The sequence below is a fragment of the Mytilus galloprovincialis genome, chromosome 12, assembly GCF_965363235.1.
Source record: "Mytilus galloprovincialis chromosome 12, xbMytGall1.hap1.1, whole genome shotgun sequence".
Lineage (NCBI taxonomy): Eukaryota > Metazoa > Mollusca > Bivalvia > Mytilida > Mytilidae > Mytilus > Mytilus galloprovincialis.
This window is the reverse complement of record NC_134849.1, coordinates 18714148-18729519: the sequence shown is the minus strand read 5'-3', so window position 1 is coordinate 18729519 and position 15372 is coordinate 18714148. Positions and strand designations below refer to the sequence as shown.

At 31.3% G+C, this 15372-nt stretch overlaps 1 protein-coding gene across 27 annotated transcripts in view; it reads right to left on the bottom strand.

The window, feature by feature from the left end:
- The window catches only part of LOC143054256 (doublecortin domain-containing protein 2C-like), a 113727-nt gene that overhangs the window by 84395 nt on the left and 13960 nt on the right, over positions 1–15372 (bottom strand). For 2 of the 27 annotated variants that reach the window (XM_076227188.1, XM_076227194.1), the window contains exon 1: positions 7831–8198. The exons of the other annotated variants lie outside the window; for them this stretch is intronic. In XM_076227188.1, the coding sequence (XP_076083303.1) occupies positions 7831–8132 (302 nt within the window). In that variant the 5' untranslated portion in view covers positions 8133–8198. Of the gene's footprint in view, positions 1–7830; positions 8199–15372 lie in introns of those variants that run through there. 27 annotated transcript variants of the gene reach the window in all.

Genomic DNA, 15372 nt, shown 5'->3' with positions numbered 1-15372 from the left:
ACATAAAAAAAATTAAGGATTTGTTTACAAGACCAAACTTAATAAAATGTATGTATTGGTGATTATTGAATGGGGGGTTTCAGTAAGGACCAACCCCCCCCTCTTTTTTTTTTTTTTTTTTTTTTTTTATTGTTTCACATTTTGACACACCGGAGTCGCTAAACGCGAAATTTATTTTCATTTTCTAAATTTCAATTAAATTGGAAGTTCGGAACGCAGCTGTAATAACAGAAAAATTAAACAAAAATAAGTGTTGGCAAAATAAGTGTGAATGAAAATAACTTGAAATAAGTAATCAGTGTCCTATGTTAGAGAACGATGTATTGGTAACCGTGGGGGATATATTAATTGTCTCAATGATTATCCTAAAGTTTATCTACATAATACAAGGACCTTTCATACACGCAAGCAATCTTCTACTCAGTATTTCCATCAGTATTGTTAAAACATGTGACACAGAAGAAGGCCATTTGTTGAGCCGAAATATTTGTCAACACGATTTAATAACAACATTTTCGTATTATAACATCTTATATCAGTACCGTTGTGCAAATTTTTAGACTGATATAATGTTTTCCTTATCTGCATAGTATCGCCTATTCTAGACGATCCGGTACGTATCTGCTGGTTAGTCCTTTTTATAGACTTTTATACATGTGTATGTATATATATGTTTCTAACATGGTGGTTATCCTCCTTGCTCCTAGTATTAAGATCTATTAAGGTGTAAGGATGAAAGGTACACAAGAATAATTATGTGACAATGTTAAGAGAAATTCTTTATTTTTTATTTTTCAATAAAATATAGTATAAGGATATTAGGGGTAAACGCCATTGTAACAACAACCAAACGACACACCCACAAATCCCAAAGACATCTACAGTATACATCTTGGTTTAGTTGTGGAGTGCACCGGTGTTGAGTGAATTTTTTTAATAATGCTTATGGACACACGCTATACTCTGATGCCCCTGCCCCTGTTCCCCCAATCAGAATTCAGACGTGTTAATAATGAAAGGGATGTAACTCTAGCTTTTAATTACAACATTCCTATCAAATCAATCATACAAATTATAGAATTAATATCCGTTTTTCAGTCCACTAAAACGTATTCTATGATTTTCTTGCTAAATTCAGGCGCGGATCCAGAGGGGGGGGGGTTCCGGGGGTTGGAACCCACCCTTTTTTTGGACGATCAATGCATTTGAATGGGGACATGTAATTGGAACCCCCCCCCCTTTTGTCCTGAGTTAGGACCCCCCCCCTTTTAAAATGGCTGGATCCGCCCCTGTAAATTCACGTTAAGATCTACAAATGGAGAAATACTATTAAAAGGGCGTAGATAAAACAATAGCCAAACATCTGAATCTTATTTTATAAAAAAAAAATGAATTGAGAAATAAGACCTGACAATACACTCGGCTTAAAATATTTTCGGGAGAACTATCCGACGTGATATTACCCCAGCAGTGGCGGATCAAAAAGGATGAGGGGGTGTTCCGGTGGTTGGAAACAGGCCATCTTTTATAGACTATCAATGCATTTAAATGGGAAATTAGTTGGACCCCCCTTTATCCTGGGTTGGGAACCTCATCTTTTCGAAATGACCGGATCCGCCTCTGCCAAATGATAGTCCCTCAATTATATAGGCACAGAAACAGCAGATACCATACTGTCTCATGTTATGGTTAGGTTTTAGTGCTTGGAAGCATTGCTAAACCTTACCTTATAGATATAAGAAGATGTGGTATGAGTGCCAATGAGAAAACTCTCCATCCAAGTCACAATTTGTTAAAGTAAATTATTATCAGTAATCGACGGTCTTTAACTCAGAGACTTGGTCTTAGTTTCATATGGAGAGGTATTTTGTCTTCCACTTTAGAGGGAGAGGGAGAAATATTTGATCTAGCTATGCAAGGGGTGATATCCATACAGACCCTTTAATGAATTGTGTTTGACTTCAAAAAATTAATGGGATTTAAAATTTAAGAGATTATTTATTGTCAAAAGCACCTAAAGAACTTAAACTTAGTTGACTGTGGTTATGTTCATTTAGCTACAATTCGACAATAAAAGAAATTACATTAAAACGACAGATTTTAAGATATCAGTTGGGGAAATTCTCTATTATAATTTGAACGAATTGATCTAATTATTATTGGGTGACGAAGGTTAACTCTAAAATGTGTCGCAATGTTTCAAATAGAGAAGTGTTTTTCAATAGGTTTATTTAAATGTTTGTAACTTTTCAAAGATAAAACCAAACTTAACAGATTTAAGACGGGTATAAATTCTCTTATGAAGAATAACAAACGCTTTAAGCAATAAATTAAATAAACAAAATTTGTTACAAAGCAGAAAAGTAATCAAAACAGGACCAAATTGCTCTCTTTTTCTCTTTTTTAGGTTACACTGGGTTACATTATTATTGGCCTATAAAATGACTTAGTCACAATAGAAACCATAGTTTGATTAGACATGCTTATTATCGGCGTAGAATCGCACTCAACGTGAAAACAAATTTCTTATTTCATATTATAATAATAAAAAAAAAAAAAATCAAAACCGAAAATACAAGACTATACAATAAATGTGAGAATGAAAATGGGGAATATGTCAAAGAGACAACAACCCGACCAAAGAGCAGAAAACAACCGAAAGCCACCAATTGGTCTTCAAGATAGCGAGAAAATACCATTACATGTGTATGACGAGAACAACTTTAACATATAGGTATTTCAACATCTAGATACTTTAAAGTCGGATGATTGAGATGATATCAGGGTACTGCACTTCTAATGATAGGAGATATAACAGGCCTCCTAAATATACGTTTTTTTTGCGAGGGAAATAGGGAGAATGATTGTGCTCGAAATTCGTGAGGGATTTGTTGCGATTTATAAGAATTAACGATGATTTTTTTCTTCTATTAATTGGGGTATTATTCTTATCGTATTGTTGAATTTAAGGGTGAACTCTTCCTTAATGGGAAGGTTTTTGTTCAATACAATTGTGTATTAGCTTGTAAATGTGTATGTTAAAAACGACCTATAAGAATAAATCATTGTGTGCATATATACATTTTCTTAACAAACTCTTTTTAACACCGAAGAAGGTAGGATGAAAAATGGGGTGTGTGAAGATAGCTGTGATGTTCTATACATTTATATAATATGTAAACAGAAGACTCCGAGTACTGCATGAAGTTTTATGACCGAGATTTACAAATACGGTTCTAGCCGAGGAGTTTTAATTTCTGAATTCTTTATTTTTAATGCCATTTTCTCTTTTCTAATTTCTTACCCATTATTCTCTATTCTTTGTTTTAAGTACCCCCTAATTACCTCTTCTGTATATTATATCATCCCATTATTCTTTATTCTGTTTTTTTTATCAAGTTTTCTCTATTCTGTTGACCCCCTACACCTCAATCTATGTCTATCTTTTAAAACATATAAGTCCGTTAATACATAGGTATATACGTTATACTCCATAAAATCAAATTTATAAGCTAAACAAATATTGATAACGAATGAATAATTACCACAGTGAGATACAACGGTTATGACAAATAATCGAGTAGGCCCTTTGGAGGTTCCTTATGTCTGCAGTCGGGCTGTTGGCTCATTGGTGGTGTATATACCAAACATTATTTTATTGACAGTCTACACATTCTGTTATTGTCAATTATAGGAAACCAGCTTAAGGAAATGAAATATTTCAAGATCGATTTCAAAATTTGCATATATATAACGGAACCTTTTCAAACCTAAACGAAAATCTGATTGATCAAGGGGATTGAATACCAATCCACTTTAATGATGTTTGAATTTGTCAGATTTAAATCATCGTTTGTATAATAGTATAAATATACCTAAAACTGATGTAAGTACGTCATAGCATATCCTTAACATAACTTCGATCTTGAATTAGATATCTAACAATAAGTTTACTAAGAGCTTAAACATCATCTAATGCTGGTTTATACAGACACAAAACAACTTTTATTAAAGCAACTATAAGTTCTTTATATACGAGTCCTATTGAAAGTTTTCTGATGAACTCGTTTTAAATGGATAAGTATAAAATGGTTTGGGATACAAATATACATGGAGATGGCGGTCGTTCCTCCTTAATATAATCCACAACGAATTGTTTACGAAGCATTCCAAATGTAAGTCTGCATTGGCATATCATCAACAAAACTTCGATCTCCAATTAGATATCATACAATGAGCAAACGAAGAGCTTAAATATCATAGTTATTTATGGGCTTTTTAAATAGTTACACACACACAAAACTGCTTTTATAAAAACAACTATAACATCTTTATATTGGAGTCCGATAGAATGTTTTCCGATGAACTCGTTTAAAATGGATAAGTATAAATGGATTAGAATAAAAATATATATGAAGATGTCGTTCGTCCCTCCTGAACATTGTTTACGCGAAGTATGCCAAAGAAAAAGCATGACGACTCTTTTACAAGACCAATGGAACAATTAAAGTGTTCTTATGCCTACAAAAGAACTTTGAAGAAATGAAATATGCTCGGCTGATCTTGAACCGAATAAACATTATCTATACTAGTAGTCTTAATTTCGTTTAAATATACGTCATAACTATTATAAACATCCTGTAAGTTGAGAGTATACATTTATGAAGACAGCATTATAAAAGAATCTTTGGATGAACATAGATAGTCCCCATGGACATTTTCATTGTTTTCCTGAATCAATTAGAAGAAGAAGTAGAGAAAAGATTTAAGACGTAACACGAAAACGAGGGTCTTGAAAGGGAGGGAAATTAATGCTTGTATAAAAGTCTAGAATATGACAGTTGTTGTCCATTCGTTTGATGTGTTTGAGCTATTGATTTTGCCTGTTGATTTGAGACTTTCTGTTTTGAATTTTCTCGGAGTTCAGTATTTTTATGATTTTAATTTTTTTATTTTTAGTCGAAATCAAACTGACAGTACCATGGCAAAAAAAGGAAAACAGAATATAAGCAAACAACAGCCTGCAAAGCCCATCATATCGAAAACCAAATACTGAGCAACATGAATCCTACCAAAAATCAAGGGGATACAAAGTGATCCGGAAAGTAGTGTACACACGAGGATTTACGTCATACTTTCTTTTGTTAAGCACATAACAGAAGTCACAACGTGAAAATGTAGTTTATCCGATGCAATTAGCTCCACTGGGGGTTTACATCAATGCACGAAATACATTTGTACACAAATTTCAATGGCATTCAAGGACCATTCATTTAATCCTTTCTACACTCAGACTGCAAAACATTATCAACATTCATTAAAATCCACGTTAACCATCAACAAAAGAAGTACTCTAACATTATCATACATTTGTTTAGCAAACAATCGCGAGAATAAGAGGTTTTCAATTGCATGTAAACAGTTTTAGTGATATTAACTAAAGCCGTTTTCTTGTTGGATTCGGTTTCTTATGCTATTGCACCGATTTCCCTCTACAGATTTTAGAGAAAAGTTCACATTATATTCATTTTGACTGCAAATTGACTACAAAATGTCCATTTTTGCTTCTTATCAATGAAAAAAAACCGCTTGTATCATTAGGCAACGACAAATGGAAATATTTTCTAATGGGCATCTTTAACACACCATTATTTGGTGCTAAATAATTGCATAAAGACGGGAACGACATTAGACTTGTCATAAAGTTAGACACTGTCTTAACTCTTCTAGAGCATTTGACGAGCTTTAATTCACAATTTTAGGATCTTTTATTAATTGGTTACAGTCTTATAGATATCTACTACTTATATCATGATTCATTCTAAAAGAGGGGCAAAAAATACCAGAGGGACATTGAAACTCATAGATCGAAAAAAAAAAAATGACAACGTCACGTCATGGCAAAAAAAAAAGAAAGAAAAAGATAAACAGACACATACTAGTACACACGACACAACATAGACAGATTCCAGTTAATCGAATGAAAATAAGTAACAGGAGGCATCCTTATAGTTAAACGTTGACCACAGAGAGCAACAGTAGATGGGAAAGTAAAAAAGGGTGAGCTAAGTTTAAAATGGGCCCTTACTATACCCGTTGCGACTTTTAGAAGCTTTGTGAAGAAATCCAAAGAGGAAGAGGATAAAAAGAAAAAAAAGAAAAGAAAAGAATAGAAAAAAAAAGAAAAGAAAGAAAAGAAAAGAAAAGAAAAGAAAATTAGAAAGGAAAGGAAAAAGAACAAGAACAAGAAGAACATCACAACCATTCCTCGTTGCCACTGAACATTATAACATGAATAGACTCTAGCTGCAACTCATGCTCTTCCCCGCTGTAATTGTCAAGTGTTATTTGCAGCTTGTTAACACTTTATTTTATCCTGTGTTAGAAATAATTTGAATTAAAGGTCAGTTTCTATTGTTAGATTTTAGATTTATTTAAATGCTATGAAAACTGTGAATTCAAACAGAGGTCTCAGCTAGCCTATTCAAATATGGAAGAACAAACCCGGAATCTTGTTTTTCGAAGGTCGAACCAACATCTGGATGAACAATGTATATGTAGCACATATCTTTAAGGTAAACGAACTATCGCTTGCTGGTACGATTATTTGTATGTATAAGACACATATTGGATTGATTTTTTAAAAACATATATGAAAAGGTTATCTGCGACATTTATAAAGGAAAAATGACATGTTACCACTGAAGTAATATACAAATTACCAATTTCCCCTTAATTCCGAACACCACAAACGAGTCTTCAGAAGACAAAATACACGTATGTTGTATTACATTGTAAGCCTGGTACGCTCTTTATCTTTTCCATTTCTCGCAATTAAGGCATTTAAGATTTGTCTCATACCAATATTTAAATAATTTGTAACAAAATGATAATTAGTTAAATCTTTTGAATAGGTATATTGTCTCCAAAACTATGTGTATCTCAAAGTATTTAGAAACATGATATCAATCGGGTATTACAAATTAACAAAAGTCTTAAGTTGTGAGGACGTCAATATGTATGTGTAATTCGATAGGAAGTTAAAATTCCAAAAAACAATACCTAACCATAGTGTATTGGGATATTCATAGATATTGTATAATAGTCATATCGTTTTATCGTGAAATTTATATGTTAGTTTACTGTTAGTTCGTTTTAACCCACTGAAAGAGAACAAAAACGAAATTTGACAAATCAAATTTACTTTTATGTCGAATGTGTCCAATAGCGACAAAAATACACATTCGAACAACTGAAATATTTTTTTTAATCTTTATGTAAATAAATCTTACACTTGTGCTTCAAATTTCAACTGTGGTTTACATTCGATATAGATTTATGTTCCTTTTTACAAACATGCACTGCTTTATCTTTTAGCAAGTTCACAGAATTCTCATACATTTACAATCTTGAACAGCGGTATACTACTGTTGCCTTTATTGAAATATAATGAACATGACTAAAGATTTACTTTAATTACATTGCAATTTCAATTTTGTAATGCAATGACCATTAAGCAATAGATGCTAAATTATACACGCACCATAACAAACCAGTGCGAAAACAAACAGTTTTTACAAGAGCATTCGGTAAAACGCCGCTGAAATGATCATGTAGATGACATAGAAAGGTAGTAAATCTCTTATTTTGTTTTTATTCTGTTGATTACTTTAATGGGAAATAAGTAATATCGATTATCAGTGATGTGATTTTTACATTTGATAAGGTTAAACATATATACATATACATGTGTTTAGTAATGTGAATCACGACTTCATTTCAGCTTAATTATTAATAAATAAGATTTTTAAACGAAATTTTTATGCTTACTTCAATCTTTTAAATCGTTCCTTTCCCGCACATACATATACTTTTTCTGATTCTAATTGTGAGTAATCCGTAATTCGATGTCCACCACTTGGTGTATATACTCTCCGTATAGCAGTTTCAGTCGGTACATATCTTTTCAAATCGTTTAAAAAAGCGTCAAAATTAGGAACTTGACGAGGATTTAGCACATATCTTTTTCCAAAAAAATGCGGATCACCATTTCTATACACCTGAAATATTTTCCCAGCTGTTAAATCCCTAGTTTCGATGGATGGGAGACTGGATCCTCTAGTTGACATCATTTTGGCTCCCTTATATTTACCAGCCCGAGGTGACAACTTTCTTTACTGACTTCGCTCCCCTTTCTATTAGCAGTACAAAGCGAAAGCAATGCATTATGGGAATATTAAAAAGACTTGTGTTTGTGTGACGAAGAACCTTAGCAACGATCCATTATTGGTTTACGTTTTCAATCTAAATTCAAAGAAAAAATTATGAAACGGAATTAAATGGCCACTAAACCTGCCTTTTATTAACTAATATAATGCTTTAAAATTAGTTTTTGCTTCATATTTCTTGCCTTAATTGTTTATGTTTGTAGAGATTCAAGGGATTTTCTTTTTTGTCAGTTTATTGATATAAATATAGAGGATCTTCCTTCAAGGAAAATATTTACTATCGATAATTAATTTTCATACTTTTATGTATGAACCGGAAATACAACATACATCAGGTGTGACCATCAAAATAGGTCTTGATTTAAAAAAGATAATTTAAAAACCCAAAAATGAGATTTTAAATTGATTTTTAATAAAAATGTCCCAATCGTGTACCTCATTTAGACGCTCTCCCAAGTGCTCAATGTAAATAGTATCGTTTGATCTTCAATGTATATAGATATCCAATGATTATAAACAAATTTTATCAACCGTACTTATATATTTCCTATATGACAATGAACCCATATATTGCCAAATGATTTGTATTCTTTTTGTTGTTCAAAACTGTTCTTTCTGAAAGTTGGCTAATATTTATAAGTTAAAACATTCATGCATATTTGATTTGTAAAATGGATTTATACTGAATGCATCTTAATATAATCTTGCTTCACATTTTGAATAAAACTTATGCATTATCATTCACTACTTCCTTTTAGTATACTGTAATCAACTTTATGTGCATGATCAGACAATGATTTAACCAAATATTCAACAGTTAAGCAATAATAGTAAGCAAGAATATGAAATCTCAGCATTTTGTCATTTTGAGTAAAATTTGTGTCATATAAGACACTTGATAATTGAAACATTTAAAACATTTTCATACAAATGTTCATTTCCTTATAAGCATATTTGAAATTGCAAATTAACATGCAAACATAACATATAATTCTTCAATCGGTATTTGCCAGAAACCTGTTTTGAAATCACCTAATGCAAAATTGTTCACCAATAGTATCAATTTTTCCTAATAACTAAGTAAAAATATTTTAGTTTGTTATGTCGTAGTTAAAACTGTGTTGTGTAGCTAATATAAAACGAAGTTAGAACAAATAATAATTAATTTTATTCTTTCTATTATCGTCGTTCTGATAAGTTATTTATTTTCACATTGTCAGGTATATAATTAATAAACGTAGAAAAGAATTTTGTTTTGTATGAAAATCTTTGAATATACAAGTGAATATATAAACAGTGAAAATAACACTTTATACACTAGTGCGTTTGAAGCGCCTTTCCGGATTTATTTTCCACCAAAAATCCTCAAACCACATACAATTGAAAGCCTATGTTGTATATATATTTGAATTTTTTGGGTAGTTTTATGACCTCAAAAGAAAAACTAGATTTTAAACAAATTTTCCTGATGGGATTGAAACTTACTTTACAAATAACCGTATATTTAAGATATGAGATGAAAGTAATTGGATTAAATCAGTGTACAAAAACTTGCCATCCATTCGAAATATAAGTGGTCAAGAAAGAGAAGGATATGTACTTTCTTTTTTGAGTTGTTTAGATTCTCATACTTTTTGTTTTAACCTTAATTTGCATCTTTGGAAGAATTTATGAGACTTGAACATCGGTAAACTGCTGATTTCTCATTATTGGTGCAAACCGTGACACTTCTCACTGCTCGATTCGATTGTTAACTATTTCAAGTTTTGGATTTCAATGCTCATCATTCTGCTTGATACATTTTTGTCTAGAACGTATACGACACAGATATTCCAAAATATCATGCTGTGTATACTTAAATTATTATATATATTCATGAAGAAAATTGCATTAAATCACGAAAAATCACAATTGCTGTTCTTCTAACAACAGATGAGTTTTTATTTAAAAAAATTCTTAATCCTTCAGTTAGCAGTAAAAAAGAAAAAATATGGTCAACATTATATTTGTTTCATAATGCAGACATTTTAATTGGATGTTGGAAGATCCATGTATTCGTAAGCCTGAACTGTCTGCTAGTCAAACATTTTTGAACATAAAGTATTCTTTCACTCAATGCTACGATGAAAGGGAGACAATCAGTATATAAAAAGGAAACAAATATTTGAATTATCGTAGTAAATGAGTCGTTGGCCTTATTTCTAGATTAAAAATTCAAATTAGTAAAAGGAACATCTTAATCGATTCTCCAAATTAAAATATTTTTTAAAAACATACAGAAATGTGTACCAAGTTAGGAATATGACAGTTGTTTTCCATTCGTTTGATGTGTTTGGTCATTTGATTTTGCCTTTTGATTAGGGACTTTACGATTGAATTTTCCTCCGAGTTCAGTATTTGTGTGATTTTTTGTTGTTGACAAAACGAAAAGTTTGATAATTTGTGCTGATTTTACATCGACTGCTCATAAGCACTAACCTTAAACAGTATTGATGTTTATGTGAATTAACAAATTACCAAAAAATGTTTAAGTTTTGTCATAGTAACCATTTCGTATACAATGGTATATATTTATTTTTGCAACAGATACATTTGATTACAATGCCAAAAATAATATACAATCGAATTTTTTTTGATTCGAATGAAACAACTACCCACCAAAAACATAACGACATAGATGTAAGAAGCTATTAAACATTGTTCAAAACCATTAATAAAAATTATTGAAAAAATATGGTTGATCGAAAGTTCACCATTACAGCGTTATTATGACATTTTTTTAACAAAAATTTCCAAAATGGTATATGCAAACTACGTTTTCCATTAGAAAAAAAATAGGTATAGAGTTATCTTTCTTTCGTTACATCATTAGTTTATCCAACTTGCATGATCAAATTCAATAATATTCGTAGCAATACTCAACATATCAATTAAATGTCTACATGCGAGGTATAATTATGTATAAATATTACATTGGTAATAATTTGTCCGCACACCTGCTTCCATTCACTATTATAGATAGAAAAAAAAAATAGACATATAAATTGAACAAAAAAGAAATAATTAAGGTTTACCAGTAATTGAAAGTAAAGTTTCCATAGTAACGATATAATACAGAAACAAATTATGTCTGATCACCATTTACGAAGAAAAATAGGTATGCTAATTCTGTCGTAATGATGTCATTACAAAGCTTATAATCTGGACATTGACATGCTTATCTGAACGTTGAATAACAAATGAAATGAAGTAGCTATAATTGTATTGATGTTATAAAACGTTTACCAAAATCATTTTAAACCTTATTCGGTGTTCTATTTCATGGCCTAAGTTGATGCACAGTCATTCTAAACTAGTCTATATAATTATGTTTTGAATAGTAACTTGTACATTACACAAAATACTATCAGAAATTTAACACTATCGGCACCAAAAAAATCGAATAAAATTAAAATTAAGATAAAGTATTAATTAAAATGAACTGTTATATGATTACCTACCTATGTTTTAAAGAATCAGACATAACTTGTAGAAGAAATTTAGTTAAAACCCGATTTACTAAAAACAATGAGGATTCAAATTCATAGTTCCAATATTAAAAAAACAAGTTAGAAATAATTTGATACGCGCAACGCGCCTTTCTGGATGTACCTTTACCAAGAACGCCCATAACCGAATATTTAAAAGCCTAGAACGGATGTATAAGAACGGAAACATACAGTTTAAGAGCAATATGACCAATAAACACCCAAGAAATAACATAACAAGGTGACTAACTCTAACAATAACTAAACCAATTTGAAAACAAAGATGTTGACAATAGACTACAGGTTTTGTAACTTTTGTTTCATGGAAGTCGTTTTTAGTCCTTCTGTGATAATAAATACAGGTAGACAGGCAATAGGAAATGTAGTGTGTTTTGCTTTCTCTACTACTTATTAGTGTTTATTATCCCATTGGTATATTCGGCATCCTGGTGGGGATTTATTTCCCCGAGGGTATCACAAGCCCAGTAGCCAGCACTTCTGTGTTGACTTGAGTTATCATTGATATTTTCATAATATTAATTAACTGTTTACAAAACTTTGAATTTTTTAAATACTTTGGCTTTTCTACCTCAGGAATAAATTACCTTAGCTATATTTGGCAAAACTTTTAGTTTTTTTTTATCCTCAATGCCCTTCAACTTCGTACACTTTATTTGGTATTTTTAACATTTTTTGATTCAAGCGTCACTTATGAGTCTTTTGTAGACGAACGCGCGTCTGGCGCAAATATAAAATTTCAATCCTGGTATCTTTGATCAGTTTATTTTCAAGTTAAAAAATCCGAACACTGGTTTAATTTCATTTTCACATGTATTTTTAACGTTGCAATATTAGCTTGAGTTTTAACTAGTCATATAACCAGGTTAAACACACCGCTTTTCTTAATAAGCCCTTTACTAAGTCAGAAATATGACAGTTGGTATCTACAACCCGTTTCTAAATAAGTTGGCATTTAGTTTTGTTGTAGTTCAGTGTTTCTGTTGTTCGGTTGTTTTCCTTTTATAGCTGATGTGTTTCCTTCGGTTTTATTTTATAATCCTGATTTGGTTTTGCTTAATCATCGAATTATGACTCTTGAATAGCGGCATACTACTGTTGCCTTTATCTATTAGGAAGTCATTTTTAGTTTATAATGGGATTTTAAAGACCACAACAAAATAAACGTCCGTTAAATTACTTGGCTTTAATTGTCCTTGTTTACCTAGCTATGCTCACTTAGGTGACCAACTCATATAGGTTTATTATTATCAGTAATGATATATAATTTTACTGTTCAAACAATTTTATAATACACTTCCAAATATGCAGCAGTAAAATGTAAGATAAAATGATCATTAAAACCAAGGTTAACTTTAAATATATAAAGTCAATGTGAATTTTACCATTTAATCTAAAATGTTGACAAATTGTTTGTGTTTTGTACATTGACACCTTTATGGAAATTTGAATACAGAATCCGGTTTATTGATTACAAAATAATTTCTGAGCTGTTCCCATACACTGTTATTTGAACCACATTATTTACTTAACAAAAAAACCAATAAGATCAAATCAGTGTTCTACTCATCAATATACAATACAAATATTAACATAAGAAACATTTGTAACATAACAAAGTAACGTTAAAGGTCCTTGGACAGAAAAGAAGGAAAATGGGTCTTGATCTGAGACGCCAGTCTAATCAAATACTAAAAAAATAGATTGAAAACAAAGGAATTGCGTTAATAGCTGTTTTTTTTCTCTCAACTTTTGCTAAAATTATATCACAAATCTGATTGGCCAATGATGTTTTGGTTTCAATATTCAGGATCCCTTTATTTGTTATTTGAGAAACGGACTGAGTGCTGTGCTGAAAGAACTATTTCTAATTAATGTTATTCCACAAGTTCACCATCAACATTTTATTTTACTTAACACATTTCTATATGGTATAAAACTTATTGTATTTTTAATGATGTTGTCAATATCTTTTCAATTCTCGTAAGATATTAATTAGCAGTGACGCTTTCAGCTGTTTCATCTATTCAATAAATAAACTTATCATCGATACCAGGATTACATTTTGTAATTATGCCAGACGTGCGTTTCATCTACAAAAGACTTATCAGTGATGCTCAAATCTAAAAAAGTTTAAAAGGCCAAACAAAGTACGTAGTAGAAGCAATGAAGACCAAATTTCCTAACAATTTTGCCAAATACAGCAACGGTCAGTAATGTAATTTATTCCTGAGGTAGACCGGAAGGAACACATAAATAACGTATGATATGTTTCCAATCTACCAGATTTACCCGCCGGAATAACAATCATATATTGTGCAGTTGTACATACATTGCTTTATGAAGTGTAACATTTACAAGCAAAATGTATAACATGTGCCACATGTGGAGCAGGATCTGCTTACCCTTCCGGAGCACCTGAGATCACCCCTAGTTTTTTAGGGGGTTCGTGTTGTTTATTCTTTAGTTTTCTATGTTGTTTCATGTGTGTTGTTTTTTGTTTGTCTTTTTCATTTTTATACATGGCCTTGTCAGTTTGTTTTAGATTTACGAGTTTGACTGTCCCTTTGGTATCTTTCGTCCCTCTTTTACAAGCAAAATGTATAATTTGAATTTTACCAATAGAGACGGCCCGTCTATTAGTCGGGTTACTCTCCAGTATTCATTGTCCACCAGCTGGAGGACCAGAACATTGGTATTAGAGAACATTTGATGTGATTTCCAAATAAATATTTCAATTACCTTCATCAATTACGCTCGAGAGTAACAGTGGATATTCAAACACATAAAACTTTTGAGAAACAATAACCAAAATGCCTAAAATCTCCTCAAAGATACCAAGTTTATAAAAGATTCGCGAAAAATACCAGAGAAACATTCAAACTCATATAGATCATACAATTTGTTACGCAAGCCCAAAGCTGAATATGTAAAAGCCAGGGATGATTATGAACCGAAGAACGATATGACAAATAAAAAGGAATTACATCTCTTTGCATATTAATAAAGTGTAATAACACTTTAAAGTTCCTTGAAATTGTTTTGACCGAGACATAATTAAACTTTGACGAAATGTGCAAAGGGGAATAACTCTTAAAAAGGAAAATCACAAAAAGTACTGAACTCCACAGAATATTCAAAAACAGAAAGTCCCAAATCAAATTGCAAAATCAAAAGCTCCTACATTCACAAGTCTTAACCTTAATATTTAAAATTTGTGTTAAAGATTATTGGATGAAAAACAAATGGCTGACACATCCTCATCATCACATGTAATTTTTTCACCTCCAACGTCAAAGAATTCTCCTGTAATTACTTAACCTCCATTGTTAAAGACTTCACATGTAATTATTTTATATCCAACGTCAAAGACTTCATTCATTACAAGAAAACATGTCAAGTACGTCAAAAATAAAGTCATGGCCTCAATCAAATTCTTCTAATATTTAATTAATTAAGGAGAATTTGACCCACAAGGAAGAAATGTTTGAAGTAGCTAAATATTAATTAAATTGAAATCGGTTGTAATGGAGATCATACAGGATTTTTGAATCGAATAATGAGGGTGTGGATAGGGTTTATAGAAGAGAAGCCCAAAA